General features: G+C 42.5%; 1 protein-coding gene across 1 annotated transcript in view; it reads right to left on the bottom strand.

The window, feature by feature from the left end:
- The window catches only part of LHCGR (luteinizing hormone/choriogonadotropin receptor), a 115,741-nt gene that overhangs the window by 11,178 nt on the left and 80,861 nt on the right, over window positions 1-23,702 (bottom strand). Inside the window, exon 9 of the mRNA XM_075864558.1 lies at window positions 22,340-22,525. Coding sequence (XP_075720673.1) covers window positions 22,340-22,525 — 186 coding nt within the window. The remainder of the gene's footprint in view (window positions 1-22,339; window positions 22,526-23,702) is intronic.

Below are 23,702 nucleotides of genomic sequence, written 5' to 3'. Positions count from 1 at the left end.
TGTTCATATAGTTTTCAAGCAAAGCTTAGATATAAGGTAAATCTTTTTGGCTTAGGGCAGTGAGTCGGTATGAGTGAAGATATATTTAGTACATGGGTCTCTGAACACAAGTAATGCTCAGTGTGGAGGAGAATTCCCTTTTATTTCAGTCTGATGTTCGTTGCCAAGTAGAGGAGGATTTTGGTGATAGTAGGATTTCATTTCTCACAGTGTATCAAAAAGATGTCAAGGGAGTGCGGGTTTTACGATTTGCTACTTCTTATTTCAGTTTTGCAAAATAATATAAATTAAGTAAGAGTTCTCTCTGAAAAAGAATGAAGTACTTAACGTAAAATGATCACTTCATTACATATGCCATATATCTGTATAGTGGAAAGAGATATAATGTATCTTACAGTAAGACTTTATTCAGACGGACGGGAATTACATATTAGTCTATGGGGCCGTGCAGACATGTTCGTGATTTTTACTCAGCGTGGGTACGCTGAAAAAAAGTCACGACATGTCCGTTCTTTGGGCGTTTTGCGCGAATCACGCACCCATTGAAGTCAATGGGTGCGTGAAAACCACGCATTCCGCACGGAAGCACTTCCGTGCGAACTGCGTGATTCGCACAACAGCTGTCAAAAGGATGAATGAAAACAGAAAAGCACCACGTGCTTTTCTGTTTACAAACATCCAAACGGAGTGTCATTATGATGCCGGCTGCGCGAAAAGCACGCATCCGCGCATCATATGCTGATGCCCCACGGAGCTGTTAAGTGGCTTTTGCGCGGGCAAAATGCAGCGTTTTTGCGTGCGCAAAAACGCCACGCTCGTGTGAATCCAGCCTCAGTCTACACTATTTCTCTACAATGCATGAAGAAGCACTCCCTTGTCTCCTTTCATTTTGCCCCTAACATGTCATCTGTACCTCATCTTTCCCCCACGGGGTCATTCTTTTGGAGAATTCCAGGCACACTGATTAAGGTGTACAGATGTAGCCACATTTATCTTGACTCTTAATGCATTAAATACACAGTGGCAAGAAACTTGACTTTTTCAATGACTTTTAAATGGCTTTTGTTGTGTGATATCAAGCTACAGCAAGTTATCAGAGTCAAGATAAACTTGGCTACACCTGTGTCCAGTTGTAATCTCCCACCTGATCTGACATTGGACATGGGGAGAAGCTACTGTATGTTGGATAGTACAATTATAGTGGCAACAGCACAACACCCAGTAAGTTTTGTGCATGGGTACTATTAATTAGAAAAAGACCCGAGCATGATACTCTCTGGGCGTCATACGTATACCACAGCAACCATACTACCCAGCATGCAATAGCATCTCCAGTATCGAATATCAGATCGGGCAGGAGAACACAACTGGAGGTACACTTTAACTCTTTCCTTGGCATAGCTTTCTGGACAATGAAACCGCTGATAACAAATAAAACCTGACCTTTGACTGTGATTGTGATCTTGCTAGAACAGTATGTACAATAGAACCAGGGGAGTTGGAACCAGCGCTGAGAGTATAATTTTGTTAAAACGGAAATCAAATTTCCAAGTTTAATAGATCTTAGTAAAAATCGGAGCACAGGGGCTACGATCAAAAATTAAGTGACAGGTAGGTATAGTCCGGAGTACAGAGAGAAGGAGAGGATAGGCGGTAGCCTACGCGTTTCAGACCCTCGCTAGGTCCTTAGTCATGGCTTATGATCATCATAAGCCATGTAAGGACCTAGCGAGGGTCTGAAACGCGTAGGCTACCGCCTATCCTCTCCTTCTCTCTGTACTCCGGACTATACCTACCTGTCACTTAATTTTTGATCGTAGCCCCTGTGCTCCGATTTTTACTAAGATCTATTAAACTTGGAAATTTGATTTCCGTTTTAACAAAATTATACTCTCAGCGCTGGTTCCAACTCCCCTGGTTCTATTGTATCTTCTGCGTGTGCCGACACGAGGATCCGTGTGCTGATTCCTACATCCTTCTCGTGACAAGGTGAGCTGGAGGACTTCTTTCATATTTTTTCCTGTAGAACAGTATGTAGCCAGAGCATAAGGCCTCATTTACACGAACGTAATATACGTGCGTGCGACGCGCGTGCTTTTCACGCGTGTCGTACGCACCTATATTAGTCTATGGGGCAGTGTAGACGATGCGTGAATTTTGCGCAGCGCGAGTGCGCTGCGTAAAACTCACGACATGTTCTATAATCGTGCGTTTTTCGCGCATCACGCACCCATTGAAGTCAATGGGTGCGTGAAAACCACGCATGCCGCACGGAAGCACTTCCGTGCAAACTGCGTGATTCGCGCAAGAGCTGTAACAGGATGAATGTAAACAGAAAAGCACCACGTGCTTTTCTGTTTACAAACATCCAAACGGAGTGTCAAATTAGAGATGAGCGCACCGAACTTCACCGGGTTCGGCCGAACTCGTTTTGACCGAACCCGGCAAAAAATGTTCGGGTACGCGACGGCAGGAGACAGTCACTGTCCACGGTGCTGAAAGAGTTAAACTGGTTCAGCACCATGGACAGTGACTTCCGATCACAATATACATATACGTGTAAAAAAAACAAGAGGTTCTGACTTACCGATAACTCCCGGCTTCTTCCTCCAGTCCCACCTCCCGGGATGACAATTCAGACCAAGTGACAGCTGCAGCCAATCACAGGCCAAGCACAGGCTGCAGCCAATCACAGGCTGCAGCGGTCATCCTGGGAGGTGGGGCCGGATGACAAGAGAGGGACGCGTCACCAAGGCAACGGCCGGGAGACCTGACTGGAGGAAGCAGGAAGTTCTTGGTAAGTATGAACGTCTTTTTTTGATTCACAGGTTGGTGTATATTGTGATCGGAACTCACTGTCGAGGGTGCTGAAAGAGTTACTGCCGATCAGTTAGCTCTTTCAGCACCTTGGACAGTGACGGGCGTCGACTAGCCTCATCTCTATGATGGCGGCTGCGCGAAAATCACGCAGCCGCGCATCATACACGGATGACACACGGAGCTGTCAAATGCCTTTTGCGCGCGCAAAACGCAGCGTTTTTTGCGCGCGCAAAAACACACACGCTCGTGTAAATCAGGCCTAACAGTTACGGGCCTGGCTAGAAATACCTATAACTGCCATTATGTAACTGTTATGTATGTGGCATGGAAGGGGTTAAAACAATTTAAGTTCCCCAATATGTCCAGTCAAGCATGTCATCACTAATAACATATATATTCATGTATTTATTTGTCTTTTTAACACTCTTTTTTAGAATGTATTCATGCAGAAAGCAGCAACTGCTTTTCTCAGCCTTTGGGAGGGTCAGTTTGCTTGTCCACCTATTTCTAACCATAGACAACCCTGTACAAACCGTGATATAAACATTAACCCCTTAAGGACGCAGCCTAGTTTTGGCCTTAAGGCTCAGAGCCCATTTTTCAAATCTGACATATTTCACTTTATGTGGTAATAACGTCGAAATGCTTAAACCTATCCAAGCGATTCTGAGATTGTTTTCTCGTGACACTTTGGGCTTCATGTTCGTGGTAAAATTTGGTCGATATATTCAGTGTTTATTGGTGAAAAATTGCAAAATGTAGAGAAAATTTTGAAAAAATTGCATTTTTCAGAATTTAAATGCATCTGCTTGTAAAACAGACGGTTATACCACCCAAAATAGTTACTAGTTCACATTTCCCATATGTCTACTTTAGATTGGCATCGTTTTTTGAACATTCTTTTATTTTTCTTGGACGTTGCAAGGCTTAGAACATAAACAGCAATTTCTCATATTTTTAAGAAAATTTCAAAAGCCTTTTTTTTAAGGTACCTCTTGAGTTCTGAAGTGGCTTTGAGGGGCCTATGTATTAGAAACCCCCATAAAACACCCCATTTTAAAAACTAGACCCCTCAAAGTATTCAAAACAGCATTTAGAAAGTTTTTTAACCCTTCAGGCATTTCACAGGAATTAAAGCAATGTGGAGGTGAAATTTGCAAATTTCATTTTTCTTGCTGAATTTCAATATTATTCCATTTTTTTCTGTAACACAGAAGGTTTTACCAGAGAAATACTACTAAATATGTATTGTCCAGATTCTGCAGTTTTTAGAAATGTCCCACATGTGGCTCTAGTGCGCTCGTGGACTAAAACACAAGCCCCAGAAGCAAAGAAGCACCTAGTGCATTTTGAGGCCTCTTTTTTATTAGAATATATTTTAGGCAGCATGCCAGGTTTGAAGAGGTGTTGAGGTATGAAAGCAATGGAAACCCACCAGAAGTGACCCCATTTTGGAAACTAGACCCCTCAAGGAATTCATTTATGGTTGTTGTTATCATTTTGACCACACCGTTTTTTCACAGCACCTATTTGAATTGGGCTGTGAAATTAAAAAAATGATATTTTTTCCATTAAGATGTAATTTTTGTTCAAAATTTCTTACTTTCACAAGGAATAAAACACCCCATTTTGTTGCCGAATTTGTCCTTAGTGCGGCAATACCCCATTTGTGGTGATAAACTGCCGTTTGGGCCCATGGGAGGACTCAGAAGGAAAGGAGCGCTATGTGTTTGTTGGAGTCCAGATTTTGCTGGATTGGTTTTCGGGTTCCATGTCGCATTTGCAGAGCCCCAGAGGTATGAAAGCAATGGAAACCCACCAGAAGTGACCCCATTTTGGAAACTAGACCCCTCAAGGAATTCATTTATGGTTGTTGTTATCATTTTGACCACACCGTTTTTTCACAGCACCTATTTGAATTGGGCTGTGAAATTAAAAAAATGATATTTTTTCCATTAAGATGTAATTTTTGTTCAAAATTTCTTATTTTCACAAGGAATAAAACACCCCATTTTGTTGCCCAATTTGTCCTTAGTGCGGCAATACCCCATTTGTGGTGATAAACTGCCGTTTGGGCCCATGGGAGGACTCAGAAGGAAAGGAGCGCTATGTGTTTGTTGGAGTCCAGATTTTGCTGGATTGGTTTTCGGGTTCCATGTCGCATTTGCAGAGCCCCAGAGGTATGAAAGCAATGGAAACCCACCAGAAGTGACCCCATTTTGGAAACTAGACCCCTCAAGGAATTCATTTATGGTTGTTGTTATCATTTTGACCACACCGTTTTTTCACAGCACCTATTTGAATTGGGCTGTGAAATTAAAAAAATGATATTTTTTCCATTAAGATGTAATTTTTGTTCAAAATTTCTTATTTTCACAAGGAATAAAACACCCCATTTTGTTGCCCAATTTGTCCTTAGTGCGGAAATACCCCATTTGTGGTGATAAACTGCCGTTTGGGCCCATGGGAGGACTCAGAAGGAAAGGAGCGCTATGTGTTTGTTGGAGTCCAGATTTTGCTGGATTGGTTTTCGGGTTCCATGTCGCATTTGCAGAGCCCCAGAGGTATGAAAGCAATGGAAACCCACCAGAAGTGACCCCATTTTGGAAACTAGACCCCTCAAGGAATTCATTTATGGTTGTTGTTATCATTTTGACCACACCGTTTTTTCACAGCACCTATTTGAATTGGGCTGTGAATTAAAAAAATGATATTTTTTCCATTAAGATGTAATTTTTGTTCAAAATTTCTAATTTTCACAAGGAATAAAACACCCCATTTTGTTGCCCAATTTGTCCTGAGTGCGGCAATACCCCATTTGTGGTGATAAACTGATGTTTGGGCCCATGGCAGGACTCAGAAGGAAAGGACCACCATTTGGCCTACTGGAGCTTTTCTTGTGCTAAGTCATGTATGCAGAAGCCCCTGAGGTACCAGTACAGTTGAAACCCCCGAGAAGTGACCCCATTTTAAAAACTACACCCCTTAAGACATTCATCTAGTGGTGTAGTGAGCATTTTGACCCCACAGTTATTGTGTAAAAGGTAATGCGCAGCAGATGGTGCAAAGTGAGATTTGCAATTTCCTATACATATATGCCATTTCAGTGTCTGATATATTGTGCCCAGCATGTGCCACTGGAGACATACACCCCATAAATTGTAATGTGGGTTCTCCCGGGTACGGCAATACCCTACATGTGGCTGTTATTCGCTGCCTGGGCACACGACAGGGCTCAGAAGGGAAGGACCACCATTTAGCCTACTGGAGCTTTTCTGGTGCTAAGTCATGTAGGCAGAACCCCTGAGGTACCAGTACAGTTGAAACCCCCAAGAAGTGAACCCATTTTAAAAACTACACCCCTTAAGACATTCATCTAGAGGTGTAGTGAGCATTTTGACCCCACAGTTATTGTGTAAAAGGTAATGCGCAGTAGATGGTGCAAAGTGAGATTTGCAATTTCCTATACATATATGCCATTTCAGTGTCCGATATATTGTGCCCAGCATGTGCCACCGGAGACATACACCCCATAAATTGTAATGTGGGTTCTCCCGGGTATGGCAATACCCTACATGTGGCTGTTATTTGCTGCTTGGGCACATGGCAGGGCTCAAAAGGGAAAGATGAGGGGGATAAGCTGTGCGGAGTGCATCAGGGTAAATTAAAAATCAAGGGATGTATGGTAAATTTTAAAACAATCTTTCATACAGAGCCCTGGTTTTTCGGGACACGTGTCGCATTGGTATGTTGTGTCCTTCCTTATCCCCCTCTTATAGCACACTTTGCACCTCTTTTGACTTTTTCCCTTCTTGCCAGTTTGGGGAACTTCTCCTGGAAAGTGTTGCCCTGGTACGATGCGTGTGGCCTCGCTTCCAGAAGTACTGGGTGCCCCTCCTTCCTGGTCGCCAAAAATTAGGTTCTTTATAACCACCTCTTGAAATTCCAGGAAAGTTCCCCTCTGGCCTGCACATCGACGTAGCACGTACGCATTGTACAATGCCATCTGTATGATGTACACGGCCAGCTTCTTATACCACACCCTCGATTTCCGCATAGCGATGTAGGGCTTCAGGACTTGATCTGACAAGTCCACCCCTCCCATGTACCTATTGTAGTCCAGGATGCAATCTGGTTTGGGGGTCTCTGTACTGGTACCTCGTACAGGTACATGGGTACTGGTGTGGCCGTGTATTGTTGTCAATACAAGGACATCTCTCTTGTCCTTGTACTTGACACACAATATGTTGCTACTAGAATGTGCCCTGCTCTCACCCCTTCTGAGTGTTTGCCCAAGCAGTGTTTTAGGGAGGCCTCTAAGATTTTTTCTAGCAGTGCCGCATGCCGCAGTCCTTCTGGAAGCGAGGCACTTGAAGAGTGGGACGCTGGTATAAAAATTATCCAGGTAGAGGTGGTAACCCTGGTCCAGCAGTGGGTGCACCAAATCCCACACAATTTTTGCGTTAATTCCCAGTAAGGGGGGGCATTCTGGGGGCTGAATACTGCTGTCCTTCCCTTCATATATCCTGAATTTATATGTATACCCTGATGCACTCTCGCACAGCTTATACAACTTCACGCCATACCTTGCCCTCTTACTTGGCAGGTACTGGCGGAATTGAAGCCTCCCTTTAAAATGTACCAGGGACTCATCAATGGAAATACACTTCTCGGGGGTGTATGCTTGGGCAAACCGGGCACTGATATGGTCTAATAAGGGTCTCAGTTTATATAAACGGTCAAAACTGGGGTCATCTCGGGGTGGGCACTGCTCATTATCGGCATAATGTAGGAAGCGAAGTATTGCCTCATAACGCATCCTGGACATGGCCATACGGTACATCGGGGTGTGGTATAGTATGTCCGTGCTCCAGTAGGTCCTAATGGATGGCTTTTTTAGAAGCCCCATGTTCAAGAGCAGTCCCCAGAACTTGCCCAACTCTGCTGCGTCTACAGGAGTCCACCTCTGGGATTGGGCATAAAATGAGTTGGGGTTCTTGGTGATATACTGTTGGGCATATAAATTAGTCTGGGTGACCATTAGCTCTATAAAGTTATCAGTGAAGAAGAACTTGAAAAAGTCCATCTCACTGAACCCTGCCGTGTTAAATTTGATCCCTGGGCTGCCCGTGTACTCAGGGATTTGGGGTTCATAATGGTCTGGTGTGGGCGTCCAAATGGGGTCACTTCGCTCAGGGGTATCACTTGTTGTGGGGTCACTTCTCTCAGGGATTTCTACTATGGTGGTGGTCCTGGGGCGTCTCCTAGGGGGTCCCTCCTCTTCATCGCTGGATGAGGAGGTAGACAAATAAAATAGTGTATCGCCATCCGACGAGTCTGTGTCGGAGGCCAGAAATGCATACGCCTCTTCAGCAGTAAATGTCCGTTGGGACATGCTTGTTGTGCTAAGACAAAATTTATATACTGCAAAAAAATAAATCCCTAACTGGGAGCAATAGGATAGCACAACTAGCACAAATGTGTGTTTTGTTTTTAGAGAGCAAGTGGACTTCACCGACACTAAAGCTAACTAGGGCGAGGGTTCCTAACACTAAACCTAACTAAATTTTATGTGGACTTCCCTAACGCTAAACCTAACTACGGCGACGATTCCCTGACACTAAACCTATCTAGATTATTTCAAGCTTCCCTGACACTAAACCTAACTACGGTGACGGGTGCCTGACACTAAACCTATCTAATTATTCCGAGCTTCCCTGACGCTAAACCTAACTACGGTGATGGATCCCTAACGCTAAGCCTATCTACGGTGACCGATTCCTGACGCTAAATTCCCTGACACTATACCTAACTACGCTTTTTGACGGTTCCCTGACACTAACTAACCCTAATACTAAACTAACCAGTTAAATTTTCAAAATTGGCTAAACTAACTATTTTTTTTTGTTTCTTTTTTTTCTTTTTATATATTTTTTTTTTGTTTTATGTTTTATATAGAAAAAAATGAAAAAAAAATACCCAGGGACCAAGAAATGTGGTCCTGAAGACTGAAAAGTGGTCAGTGATAGGAGATCACTGACCAAAAAACGTGGGTAGAACTCAAAGAGGAAGGGAACAGGAGTGGGTAGTGGATGGGGTGGTGGGAAGCAAAAAAAACGTTGTTTTAGAAACTTTTTTTCACTTTTTTTCACTTCTTTTCTCTCTGACTCTCTGCTCACAACCGATCTCAACGCCTCGCTAACTCCAACAGGGCGTTCAGGGCGGTTGCAGCAGGATGTGAGGTCAGAGAGAGGAAGTGACGAGAATGATCGCTGCTATTGGCTAGTTACTCACTGACTAGCCAATAGCGGCGATCGGCGAGGCGGGACCATAGTAAATGGTCCCGGCCCATTATGCTGTGATAGCCTGCTGTCAGAAACAGCAGCTATCACAGCTCATGAACGCGCCGAGCGCGCGCACCGCTGTGCTCAATGAGACCGATCGCTGATATTGGCTAGTTACTCACTGACTAGCCAATAGCGGCGATCGGCGAGGCAGGACCATAGTAAATGGTCGCGGCACATTATGCTGTGATAGCATGCTGTCAGAAACAGCAGCTTTCACAGCTCAGGAACGCCGGGCTCGAGCACTGCTGTGCTGAATGAGACCGATCGCTGCTATTGGCTAGTTACTCACTGACTAGCCAATAGCGGCGATCGGCGAGGCGGGACCATAGTAAATGGTCCCGTCCCATTATGCCGTGATAGCCTGCTGTCAGAAACAGCAGCTATCACAGCGCATGAACGCGCCGGGCGCGCGCACCGCTGTTCTAACTGCAAGACGTACTATTACGGCATGGAGCGCGAACGATAGAGCTGCCATGACGTAATAGTACGTCAAGGAGCGGGAAGGGGTTAACAGGATCTTTCCACTCACTAAATGTCAGTGTGCTCCCACTTTGTAAAGCAGTAAGTGAATGGGCACCACAAAATATCTATCTAGAGTGCCAGTCAACGTGTATAGAAACAAAGCAAGACTATAGAACAAAAAGACACAAACAAATTTAAGAACATTTAAAATCGCACAACCATGTGCTGGAGCCTAGTCCTGGCCCCCAATGGGGCTCAAAGACAAATCACTTGTGGAAGAGACAGGTTATAATGAGTCATGAATCATGGATCCCAAAAATATATATATGAACACATGTGCCCAAAATTATCACGGATTTGACCCCCTAAACAAATAAACTTATAAGCCCAAAAAAATTATATAAATATCCTTAAAATACAAGAAGAGCAGGTAGAGAATGATATGACAATGTATACAATCTCACAAAGGTTATGAGAAGATAGGGGAATCGGTTCACGACTGCGGCTCCATGAGGGAACAAGGACCCCACGGGTATCGCTGTGCTACCGGCTTCCTCAGTGGTGCAAGTCCAAGAGATGCAATGTCTATTAAATAGTGTTCTACGCAAGGTCTAATAAAAAATATGGAAGAGTAAAAACTCTATTTGTAGAGGAATGTACTCAAAAAGGACGGTAAAAATTATCGGGATCCCCACCACCAAGGTTCGCGAAACAGCCAAACAAATTCAAAGTATTATATATAAAAGTGTTGGCGAATCCCTACCTGTAAGAGGAAAAAATTTGCACTCATGCAACGTATCTGCAACACGTGTACTCATGTAGTGTTCCTGCAACACGTGTATAATGAACGAGCGATGGCTCACTAGGCATGGTGCCGCGGAAACCACACATGTCCACGGTCATGTCAACCTAGTATCCCTCCGGCGAACCACACCAAGTAATTCAATTTTTTTTTGTCTTTTTGCATAATGTAATATGGCAATAAAGTGATTTTATTCGTACTAGAGGTGCAGTCTGATATATGTGTTTTCTTATTCTATAGTCGTGCTGTGCTCCCACTTTGAATAGTAAGAAGATGAATTATCTAATTGTTAGATGAATCACTATTTATGGGAAGCAGAATACTTGACCTGCAGGTCCTGTAACAGGCATATTACATTAGGCAGATGCAGCAGACGTGACAAAGGAGCAGGGAGGGCAAAGTATCTGAAATATTGTCCCAATCAACTCTTTACTTCCAGTTACAGTCCATAGGAATATATTGAGCCATGCAACAGTGTAAGTTACACGTGACTGTGACACAACTCTATTTCTAAATACAGCTATATCAGATGTTTCAGTGATTTGAAACGGTTGTTTAACTTTCCCTCATAGAATAACATGAAAATTACAAATATCACTTTCTCTAGAATGAAGGAAAAAAATTTCCACCTAAAACCAATATAATCTTAGGGGCGACTCGTGTAATGCAACCCTGCTGCAAAGAAAATTGTGTCAGAAAATTCTGTGTTTAGCCTCAGCCTGAAATAAGATGAGAACAATATGGGCTGTGTTCACAGATGTTGGTTTTGGCGCGTTTTTTTTTTTTTTTCAAACCGCTTTATTTCTGCAGTGTGTGAACAATGAGCAACAGGGTTATATTAAAATTGCTTGCGATATGGTGCAATTGTAATGTTATGCATGGTGCCCATAAGGAGCCACACGGAGCCCTTATTTAGAGTGGCACGCACTCTTTGTGCTGCTGTATGGTGCACCATATTCCAGATATAGTCTAACCTCGAATCAATAGTAGCATCTTATGAATCACACTATGATTTCTTTTCTTACGGATTTTAACAGGAAAAGCCTCCTTATGAATTCGGAGTCATACAGAGGTACAGTAGGGCCCTTAGACTTCTAAGCCAAATTACGGCTCCATACAACCTAGGGAGTGCATTACATTGTACTTAGTATAAAGATCTGTAGTCATAGAGGCGTTAGGGGTTAATGGTAACCGGTTGAGGGTAAGAAATAACGTTTTGGCATCATATAGTGGTTTCTCCTGTTGGAAACTAAAGATTGTTTTCATTGCCTGGAGAACATTCATCTCTTTCTTCTGACCTGTATGACCTCTGTCCTTTGTAGAATTTTGGAAACTAGAAACTGAATATGATGTTCTGATTAAAGCAAGTATGGAAGCTAATGTTATTTGTATGTAGATTTGTAAGGAATTTGTGCACACCTGCTGTGAAGACCTGGCATCTGTGTGATCTGACCGTCCAAGGCCCTGGTTTAACCATTAAAATAGTTAATGAATGAGTAATAGAAGTTCTCACTTTGTAACAATGTGTAATTATTGGATTATTTATTTCTTAAAGGGGCATTATCATCATAAAAAGGATTTTAGAAAATGTAAAAGAACCAGGGGGTTAATTTATGTAGCCCTCTAGGCCAGTTTTCTGGTGTAGAAAAGTCGCAATTTGTGCAAAAACATTCAAAGTATTGGGCGAGGCTTAGTGGAAGGGGCGGGGCCACAACAGCACAATAAATTTACTATAATTTACGCCAGAAAATTGGCAGAAATTATTGTGCCGATCTACTCCAACTAAAAGCTGGATTAGATTTGATTTTCTTGTGCAAGGACGGTCAGAGCTGCGCCTAATTTATTAAGATGCATGCACCTCTTAATAAATGAGGCGCATCTTACATCTTACTCCAACTTTCTTTAGATTAAGACTGGCGTATGAAATTTCCCCTAAGTGTTAATAGTGTAATAATGATATTTTTTTTCTATAATTCAATTATTTTATATTAATTTCTATTGTATTATTCCTTGTTTACTTTCTGTATGCAGTTCTCAAGTGATCTTCCCCCACTACCTCTTCGCAGCAGAAAAGAGCTGCTTTACAGCAGAGGTGTAGCTAGGGTTTTAGCCCAGGGGGGGAAAAACATATCTGAGTGGGCCCCAACCCAGTGGGCCCCCGCTAACGTATGTTTACAACTGAAGAGGCACATTCTAATTATATACCAGCCATCATCCCTGAATATACCAGCCATCATCCCTGTATATAACCCCCATCATCTCTGTATATACCAGCCTCGCTAGTATGTACAGGTAAGATGGGGGTTATAAACAGGGATGATGGCTGGTATACACAGGGATGATGGGGGTTATATAAGAGGATGATGGCTGGTATAGACAGGAATGATGGGGGTTAAGGCAGGGATGATGGCTGGACTACCCATCATTCCTGTATATAAACCCCATCATCCCTGTATGTACCAGCCAGGCTCTTATTTACAGGGATGATGGGGGTTATAAACAAGGATGATGGCTTGTACATACAGGGATGATGGGTGTTATAAACAAGGATGATGGCTTGTACATACAAGGATAATGGGAGTTATATACAGTGATAATGTCTGGACCAGTCATTATCCATGTATATAACCCCCATCATCCCTGTATACAACCCCATCATCTCTATATATACCAGCCATCATCCCTGTATGTAATCCCCATCATCCCTGTATATACCACCCATCATCCCTGTATATACCACCCATCATTCCAGTATATAACCCCCATCATCCCTATAAATACCAGCCTGGCTGGTATATACAGGGATGATGTGGTTTATATACCGGAATGATGGGTGGTTAAATACAGGGATGATGAGTGGTATATACAGGGATGATGGGGATTACATACAGGGATGATGGCTGGTATATATAGAGATGATGGGGTTGTATACAGGGATTTGAGGTTTTGCATGTTGAAAAGGGTTGTGTGGTGAATAAAAAATGTTTTTACACCAGCTCACAATGGTGTGCACAAAAGAAAAAAAAACATACCTCACAAATCCCCCGCCGCTCCCGTACCGACACTGCCACTCTCTACTTGCTGCAGTGATAACGTTCCGACACGGTCACATGTAACCGGAAGCAGAGACCGGCGGGGGATCGGCATCATCAGTAAGGAAGAGGCAGAGGATTGGGGAGTATGGCTTCTTTTTATTTGTGCACACCATTGTGAGCTGGTTTAAAAATATTTTTTATTTGCTGGACATCTAAGGCCCTGTTTACACTGAGTTTTTTTAACGAGTTTTTTGACGCGGAGACCGCGCCGCAAAAAACGACCGAAAATGCCTCCCATTGATTTCATTGAGGACATGCCCTATCTTCGGGCGTTTACGCCTCTGACCACCAATGGGAGGCAGAGAAAGCGTATTTTGCGGCGTTTTATGCCTGCGGCGCTCAATGGCCGCGGGCAAAAAGCGCAGTGAAAATCGGCATGCAGGCAGAGGAAAATCTGCCTCAAAATTCCAAACGGAATTTTGAGGCAGATCTTCCTCCTCCAAAAAACTCCATATGAACTCCCTGTTCGCACTGAGTTTTTTGACTAGTTTTTTGGGGCAGAAACCGCGCCAAAAAACTCCTCAAAAACCGCCTGAAAATGCCTCCCATTGATTTCAATGGGAGGCAGACGAGTTTTTTTACCACGAGTAAAAAAAACTCGTCGTGTAAAAAGAAGCAACATGACACATCTTGCGGTGGTTTCCGCCTCCAAAACCCCATTTCAATCAATCAGAATGAGGAAAAAAAAACCTCGACGAGTGTTTTGACGAGTTTTTGTCAAACCTCCTGCAAAAAACTCCGTGTAACAGTTTCAGTTTTGGGATGTGGGTTATCGCTCTTAAGGGGGTGCCAGATTTATAAGGTGTATATTTTTTATGACAAGAAGCTGCTGACCAGTCAATGCCAGGCTAGACCATTGAAACGTTGTTGAGAAATTCTGCTAAAGAAGCAAAATGTCTGAGATGCTTTCCATTTTTTTTTTTATGCCGTTTGGGTGGCATTTCAGGTTTTAGTAAGCATGCTCCAACATAAAGAAGTAGCGCCAAATTCTTAGATATCCATAGGACAATTTTGTGCATTTGGCACAAGTCATGAAAAATTGTGCGCCATTTTGCTGTAGTAACTTATAGCAGGAGGGGTCTGGCGCTCAAATGCCCCAAACATGAATTAAAATTCCAGGATGCAGAATCTGTTTTCGAGGGATCTGCAGTTCCTTTTGTTGTCTGAGGAATGGGAGTATGTTCACACTGTTAATTTTCAGCCGTTTTTCGGAGCGTAAACGCCACGAAAAACTGCAAAAAATGCGGAGGCTGAATGCCTCCAAACATCGGCAGTGCTTTCATTGGGAAAAGCGGCATTTCAGTCCCACGGGGCAGTTTTTTACACGGTTGTTTGTTAAAACGGTGTGTAAAAAAAACACCCTGTAAAAAGAAGTGCATGTAAATTCTTTTCTTCATTGTCTCAATAGAAAAACGGCTCCAAAAACGTCTCCATAAAAAACGCATCAAAAAATGCTTGATGCTTTAAAAACGGCTGAAAATCAGAGGCTGTTTTCCTTTTACAGTCGTTTTTAGTTTGAAGTGTGAACATACCCTTAGAGGTTGGTGTAGGAAATAATGAATAGTTTTGCAACTTTCTAATATACTTTCGACATCATTTCCTTGCAGATTTCAGGATGTTGTAGTTGTAATTTAAAGCACTCGTGCCCCAATGCAGAATCTGTAATACTGCCTCCACCTACCATGTGCCATTAATAATACTGGTGTCTCCTTATGTGGCACAAGGGACTTTGGACCCCCCCCTATAGCAACAGTGCCCAGGTGCATTTGCTACCTCTGCATCCTATAGCTACGCTCCTGCTTGCAGTCAGTTAACCTTCATTGTTTACTTCCAGAGGACGAGAATCTGTCCTGGTCATGTTCTGGACCCACAGGTGCACGGCTTGTTACAGTTACAGCACATCATAGCTCTCTCATATATAACAAGTTGTGCACCTGTGTGAGCATCACATGTCCAGGCAATATTTTTTTTATCCTCTGCAAGTAAATAATAAAGTTTCACATTTACTGACAGCAACCAGAGATCTTGAAATCTGCAAAGAATTGACAAAGTATATTGGAAAATTGTATAACTTTTATATAAGACAATGAATACGATTTATTTGAAGCTGGAAAACTAGTGATGTGAAATCTTTTCCGTGTCCTGAGATATGAGATAAGTCATACGTTTTATGGATGTTCAACAAATCTTGGGAGAATAAAGTTGTGTCAATCCAGAGCATAGTAAAAGCTCAAAAATTCTCAGCGAGCTAAGCAATGCCATTAAGTAGCAGAGGTCTCCTCCACTGGGAAGGCTATTGTTGCTTTGCAAGTTTATGCATCAGTGGAGATGATGATTTTATAGGTTGGGCCATGAAAAGTTATCGCAACCTCAGAGACGACTTTCTCTTTTTAGAAAGATGACAAATCTCAGAACACTGAAACAGCATTAATGGCCGGATCCAGGTTTAAACATCAGCACGTTCTCAGAGGATAATAAAGCCATTTATGTAGATTTTCTACAGCTTTTATCAGGCTGGATAAGGGAGAGCTGCTATTTGAGCCAATTTAATAAATGGCATATAGCAAAGTGTTAGAATACTGTAGGGATGTATATAGAGGTGATGTTACCCATGGCACTGTATGGCATAATACTCTACATCAGTGTCACGGGGCCAGTGGACATTCTGTTACGGGGCCAGTAGAGGGCGGTGTGAACTCGCTTTGTCACCAAGAAATTTGACGTGGGGCTACATCCGGGAGCTGAGTCTAAGGTAACCCCGGTATTCACTCTTTAAACCCCGTACAGGGACCTGGACTTCGCTGCAGTGGAACCCCAGGTCGCTTCCCCAGAGCATTCTCCAACGTAACAGGTACAGTGCCAGTAAGCGTGGTCTGGTAGAGCAAAAAGTCACGGTAGACGGCAAGTTTCGTAACGGGTAACGTACCAAATGGTCAGGGCAGACGGCAGGGTTCGTCAGGGGTCACTTAGCAAGAGGTCAAAGTTCTCTAAATGCAGCCAGCTGTGTGAAAAATAGATGTTTTCATTTTGGATTCCATGTCTACTGTATGTCCAGGGTCATGTATCGTTTGTATGTGAATATACTCCTTTTTTAAGTTATTCAGTTTAAATATTGTTTCTTTCCTCTCTGTTTCTCAAAATAGGCACTGGCAGGGTCGGTGTCAGCACCAGTCAAATCTGGACAGTTTCCAGGGCCCACTGGGCTTGAGCTGCCCATAGCTATCTGGGTCAACAAGCTCTATGCTTGTCTAGCTGAGGTTGAGCTAGGTAGGGCCCACCTATCCTTGGAGCCCTGGCCACTGTTTGCAACCATTAGTGATCCAACACATATTGACAACTCACATAACCCAGACTTGTAGGTGACACATCTGTCCAATTCTGCATGAATGGAGAATTTGTAATTTTTTTTTGTCCCCCCCTAGGGAACCTGAACAAGCAATCGTTTGATTGCTGGTACAACCCTCTGCAATACCTATATATTGAGGTGTATTTAATTTTTAGGCTTCTATTAAGCCTTTAATAAGAGCACAAACATGGCTGACCTGGGGGCTTTCCTTAGGCCACCAGGCTGCCATGACAACCATCGGCAACCAGGGGGTGGGGTGATGGGGTGACTGAGGGTCCCCACTTCTTTCTAAGGGATTAGATGCTGTGGTCGCTATTGACCGTGGCATCATAAGTAGTGAATGGCTGGGATCAGAGTAGCATACAGCTGAAGCTCACGGAGTATGGAGCGGGCTTAGCCCGTGAGCACCCCTTTGCGGCCGTAACATACAGTTACGTCACGTGTCGTCAAAGGGTTAAATGTTTTTTTTTCCACTTTAGACATTTATAGCTTATATACAGGATATGCCACAAATGGCTGTTAGGTGGGGTTCTCCTGCAAGGAAAGGTGGTGATCTATGGGGACATCCCAGAGAGGACTGAATGGAGGGGTATGTGGCATGTGTGCAGCTCTCTCCATTAAAGGCTATGAAAATTATGGAAATAGCCCAGAAATCTTGGCTTCAATGGAGAGAGTCACCTCTCCATTCAGTCTCCTCCTGGACTGAGCCCCTGTTCTCCAGATCGGTGCGGGTCCCAGAGGTAGGACTTCCACCTATCAGACATTTATGGCATATCCTGTGGATTTGCAGGATACTTGGATACTTATTTTATTGCAGGACGAGTTATAGTATTTATTTGTACCATTTTGGGGTACATATCATTTTTTGGGGGTGCAAAAATGTAAAAAATATTTTTATTTTATTGACACCATGCGCCATGTGGTATAATTAATGGATTATCTTTATTCTACGGCTATGATTGCTGCAGTACCAAACTTTTTTTTTCATTATGGTGTAGTATTTTAACAAAAAATGAAAAAATTAGTTTATACATTTTTTTGGGGAAGACTTTTTTCTTTTTTTTTAATGAACTTTTATCAAATATAATTTGACTCTTTTTTTGTCCTATTAGGGGACTTGAAGCAGCGAACCTTTGATCGCTTGTATAATGCTTTGGAATACTTCCTATTCTAAAGCATTATTGGCTGTTAGGCGATGCGATTATGTCACGGGGTGCTAATGGGCTGACGTAGGGAACCCCATTCCTTTGTCAAAGACCTAGATGCCACAATCGCTCCCCTTGGCTTTTTCCAGGCACCGCATGGTTAGCCCTCGACAATAATGGGCCGACTATGCAGAATCTTTAGAGTGCTGGGCAGAAAGCTGCCATTTCATTATAGCGATCAGCGGGGGACACATCGGTCGGGCTCTACTGATCAGACATTGATGGTACATTGTATCATAGCGATATGACATCAATGTCTATCCTAAGATAACACTTTTACAATTATACATAATTCACTATCTCTAGGCAAACTTGAGCTGCTATTTATTTTCATCTGTGTTAGTCACATCTATGATCACTTACTATTAGCTGTACTGTCTGGGGAGTTTTATGTGGTCTAAATCTACCTCCCATCCCAACTTAATGATCACAGGCTGCTGCTCTGTCCTTCACACATGCTTTACACTGCAGCTCATTTTAATAACATGTCTCTTGAAAAGTGTAGCACACTAAAATACATTTGCTGTAATGCTACGACCCTTTAAGTATAACGTGAGGCGCCTAAGAGACTGCAGAGTTGTCAATACTTTTATAATACAGGCTATTTGCGACACTATGAAAATGTCTTCTTTTGGAGTCATCATGTATAGAAGCTGAATTGTAGCGTGACTCAAATTTTGGATCATTGATCACTACCCCGGATGGTCGCTGTTTTTCAGACGAGTATTATTACAGAATACAGGTCAGTCCTGACATCCACAATTTTAGTGTTTGCAATATCCCTACGTTTGGGGTTTTTGCTGTTACATACATAATAGGGAACTGTCATTTTTAAGATTAATATATAACAGACACTTAGTGTACAAAATTAAAGAACTGTTGCCTGCAGATCCCCTGCTGTTCCTATGACAACACTCCCTGCACTGTGCTGTGGCACATAAACTTTCTTATATGAACACTTGGAGTGATGTACAAACAATTATGCCAGTTTTTGTAATTTGTTATGATAAACTCGGATGTGGCTTTCTCATTGCACCGATCTAACAATGAATTATGCCAAGTACAACCCACTTTGTGGATCCAAATCACCATTCACATTAACGTCGGCATCATATCTAATTATAAAGAGGACCTGTCATCTTTCCTGACATGTCTGTTTAGTTCCCCATAAACGAACACGTCTAAGGCAATCTTTCCTTAGGACTCTATGTTGTGTCATTCCTCTGTTATTCCTCCTGGAAATGTATGAATAAATTGATAAGTGGGTGTTATCCTTCCCCTTGTCAGTAGTGTGTATCTCTACATAATCTGGGACTGTCCAATCAGTACTGGCAGTGTCAGACTGTGAAGAGACAAGGGGACTGGTGACCAGTTTTTAAATTTTTCATACATTTTCAGGAGTAATAACACAAGGGACAGCACAAAGTAGAGTTCTAAAGAAAGAGGTTCCCAAATTGTTACAGTATTTCATGGGGAATTGATTAAAACATCAGTGAGATTGATTAAAAGATCAGTGAGAAAGAACTGTCTTTTTTAGATTTGAAAATCACAAAAACATCAGATGGCACAATCCACACTAAGGTACATAGGAAAGAAACAGCAACAAATAGTTTCCTGCAATGGAATAGCTGTCATCCCCATTCCCTCAAAAGTGGCATACCAAAAGGCCAATTTATGAGAGTACGTAGGAATTGTAGTTCTATGGGTGATTTTGAGTTCCAGGCCAAGGAGCTCAAAACAAGATTGAAGGACAGAGGTTTCCCCGAGAGGGTTATCAGGAAGGCCTATGAGGGAGCAAGGGATGCTGATAGGCAATGTCTTCTGGTCCCTAAAAAACGGAAAGAAGAACAGGTCACAAGACTCATAGGTACCTATGATTCCAAACAAAATGATATTATGCAGATACTGAATAGGTATTGGCGTATTCTCAGTTCTGATACAGATCTGGTAGATCAAATCACACAGAGGCCGTCTGTCACCTACCGGAGAGGGAAAAATATAAGGGACAGAGTCATGCACAGCTGTTTTGACCCCATTTCACCTAGGGGCACGTGGCTGGACAGACAAATACCAGGCACCTTTAGGTGTGGTAGTTGTAAAGCCTGTGATTTCATTCTTAAAGGTAACAGCTTCACTAGCGTCACCACACAGAAACAATATACTATTCGGGATTATGTCAATTGCAAGACTGCGGGAGTGGTCTACCTAATCACATGTCCATGCCCCCTTAACTATGTGGGAAAAACAGCACGACAATTTCGTCGCCGTATTAGGGAGCATGTTGGAGATATTGTCCATGATAGGGACACCCCAATATCTAAGCATGTGCATGCCAAACACCAAGGCCAGGCAGCATGTTTAAGGTTTCAAGCTATTGAACTTGTTAGACCCCCCAAAAGAGGAGGTGATTGGGATAACCTGATTTTACGCAAAGAAGCACAATGGATCCACAGACTGGAATGCATACATCCAGCAGGTTTAAATGAGCAGACTAATTATACATGTTTTATTTAACACTCCGTATGGACGACCTATCTCCCTTGGGTTGCCCAGGGGGTGGGTGAGTTCATTTTTGCCTAACACATGTAGGTTTGAGATGGCCCTATTGGTCTGCCGTTTTTTAACGGCGATCGTCTCTCGGTCCCCCATGTTATGAGGGATCGTATTTCCTTCCACCCTACATGTGATTAATTACATTTTTAGTTGCTTTGTGAGGTAGCCTACTTGCGGTGTTTAACTGTCCCGCGAGATTTACTTACAATCCATTATCGTGTAGCGCTTACCTTCTCCTATTTTGGCAGTCTGGGCGAATTGTCCCTGACTTCTACTGCGCCTGCGCGTGCGGCTTGATGCGGCCGATGATGACCCCTGGTTGTCAGCTGACGGCGGGGGGTCACATGGGCAGGTGTCACTAATCGTGAGGGTGTGGGGATTGGTCAGTTCATGTTTGCCGCTAGAATTCGAGGGGTGGAGTTTAGCGTTTATAGTAACGTAGCGCCTGCAATGAAGTATGCCGTTGACATCAATACGTGCATCTTTGCCGTGACGCACAGCAGAATATCTGCTGTTAAAGGATTCTATCGCTGGTGTGAAGGCCAGAGTTACCATTATACGGACCCCTGAGGATGAGTACCTGAAACGCGTAGGGTCGTTGTACTGTTTATGGAATGTTTGCATTGGGGATAGTCATATCGTGTTACACCCAGCACTAGGAGACCCGATCTATTCGGACGCCTGTGCTTTATTTTGGGATTGTACTACTGATGTGCCCTGGATATATGCTGTTTCCAGACATAATATTGTTATAAACACCGAGTTAGATGTATCACAATGACTCAGTGTTTTTTGTTTAATACGTTTTTTAACAATCACGGTGGGGCTTATGTCACAGTGGTGTGTTACCCCTGTTTTTAACTAGTTACTAATTAAAAGGTATTTTTTACTTTATTGTTACTTCAGTGAACTATATAATTTACTCATATTGTGGGAGCACAATTAGATTTCTATCAAACTAGACAGTGAAATTGGAATTGATTAAAACATACAAGTTATTGGAGATGACAGATCATTTTAAGAGCCATGATTACGATATCATTGTTCATATAGTCCCCCAGTTGCATTCACCCCCAGACGAAGGCATTAGCGCCGAAACGTGCGTTGGGGTGGACCTTGGCTGCACTCATTCTGTTGATTCATCATGGGTATGTGAGACCTTATCGATTTGGTGTAACTTTCCTTACCTTACTACGGAACTTTTGCATGTTTGATCCCATTGCACTTATAATGACATATGTGCTGGTACGATTATTGTACCATGACTACAATCTTAATATTGTTAAATCATCTTGATGACTATCGGGTGTGATTCTATTTAGTCTGCAGTACTCTGCACTCATATATGTACATAGTTGAACCTATTTACTTAAATAGACTATACTTTCAAAGACGTTCACATACATTTTTCATACTAATTTCAATCTAGGGATGCACATGTGTCTCATTTACTACCCATGTTTAGCTATATGTTGTTGATGATGCTCCAGTCAAGGATCCGTGTTTTTACTGTGGGTTTATGGATTCTTTTTATATGTCAATAAAGTATTTTTTGTATTTTCATTACTTCTCTGTTTCTCAGCATTTTTTCTTTTGGTCTCAAGTCATTGGAGATGACAGATCCTTTTAAGAGCCATGATTACAAGATCATTGTTCATATAGTCCCCCAGTTGCATTCACATTTACCCGATACATAATATGCTACTTACTCCTTTATTCTCATGTCAGTAAAAGCACAGCAGTGACTGGGATATGTTAGCTGTGCATCCATCAAGTTTGGTAGTTTGTCCAGAGCCGGTAATTTCTTCAGATAATAGCATTGTTCTGCTACTAAGACTTGGATGTATTCCAGTCCATGGACAGGGAGATGATCTAATGGTGTTGATGCGATGTCTCTAAAAAACAAAAACATATCTACATCCAAGTTACTTCATAAAAACCTATTTAATGTACAATCATATATTCTACATATTTTCTATATACAGCATTTTCAGTCTCACTTTAAGGATAAGATTTGATATGTGTGTTTTTGCTAAAAATGCTAACTTGAAAAGTCTGTTTTAGTAAATATTTGCATTTCCCATAAAATAATAATTCCAGTGCTTATGGTGGCAGACTGTGTAGGGACACACCCTGTTGACAAGGGGAATGGTAATTTATTTATACATTTCTAGGAGGAATAACAGAGGAATGACACAATGTAGAGTTCTAAGAAACAATGCTCAAGCGGTTATTTTATGGAGACTACAAGTATTTACTAAAACAGACATGTCTGAGAAGATGATAGGTCATCTTTAACATATTTTTAGAGGCTTTTCATTTATTTTGGCAAAAATCGGATTAATATGGCAGTAAAAATCTGGCTCGAGTGCTTCCTTGAGTATAAAGGTCCTATTACATGGGCCAATGATCAGGCAAATGAGCGTTCATATGAACGCTCATTCCCAATAATTGCCCTGTGTAATTAGGCTGATTCATCAGCTGATCTGCTTTTTTATGCAGCATTAAAAATCAATGATGTTGGCAGCACATCTCCCTCTGTGATGAGGGAGATGTGCTGCCAACATGATGAAAATGTACAGGGACGAGCGATCAGAGCAACGAGCCCTCCTCCCTATACATAAGCAATCATTGGCCCGAGTGAAAGGAACCAACAAGCGCCAATCAACGAGGTGCGTGGGTGCATAAGTAGGGTCCCAACCCGATTCAATGGAGAAAAAGCACTATGCACAGTACAAAGACCATAAAGTCCCTTCTGCATCGGTCATATTATGGCAACCCATTTTCTGCGAATGTCAGTCTCACGGGCTGTCAGCACAGAATACTGCCTGTCCTGTCGCAGCGAAGCTGCAAAAATATTATTTCTCCCCGTGCCACTTCCGCTTGTAATTATTCTGGTAATATCATGTTAGAGAACAATTCCTTAATTAAATGATTGTGTTAACTGAACAATCTCCATGCATGGATAATTTGGATCGTCGCTTGCTAAAGGTGCAGGAAAGAGTTTAATTTGGGTAGCTGCAGCATGTGCGGTAGGAGGTTTCCTTCATATAGCCCATCAATGTGTTTTCT

The sequence above is a fragment of the Rhinoderma darwinii genome, chromosome 4 (genome assembly GCF_050947455.1).
Source record: "Rhinoderma darwinii isolate aRhiDar2 chromosome 4, aRhiDar2.hap1, whole genome shotgun sequence".
NCBI lineage: Eukaryota > Metazoa > Chordata > Amphibia > Anura > Rhinodermatidae > Rhinoderma > Rhinoderma darwinii.
Note: the sequence above shows the minus strand (reverse complement) of the source record. Positions and strands in the feature narration are given on the sequence as shown.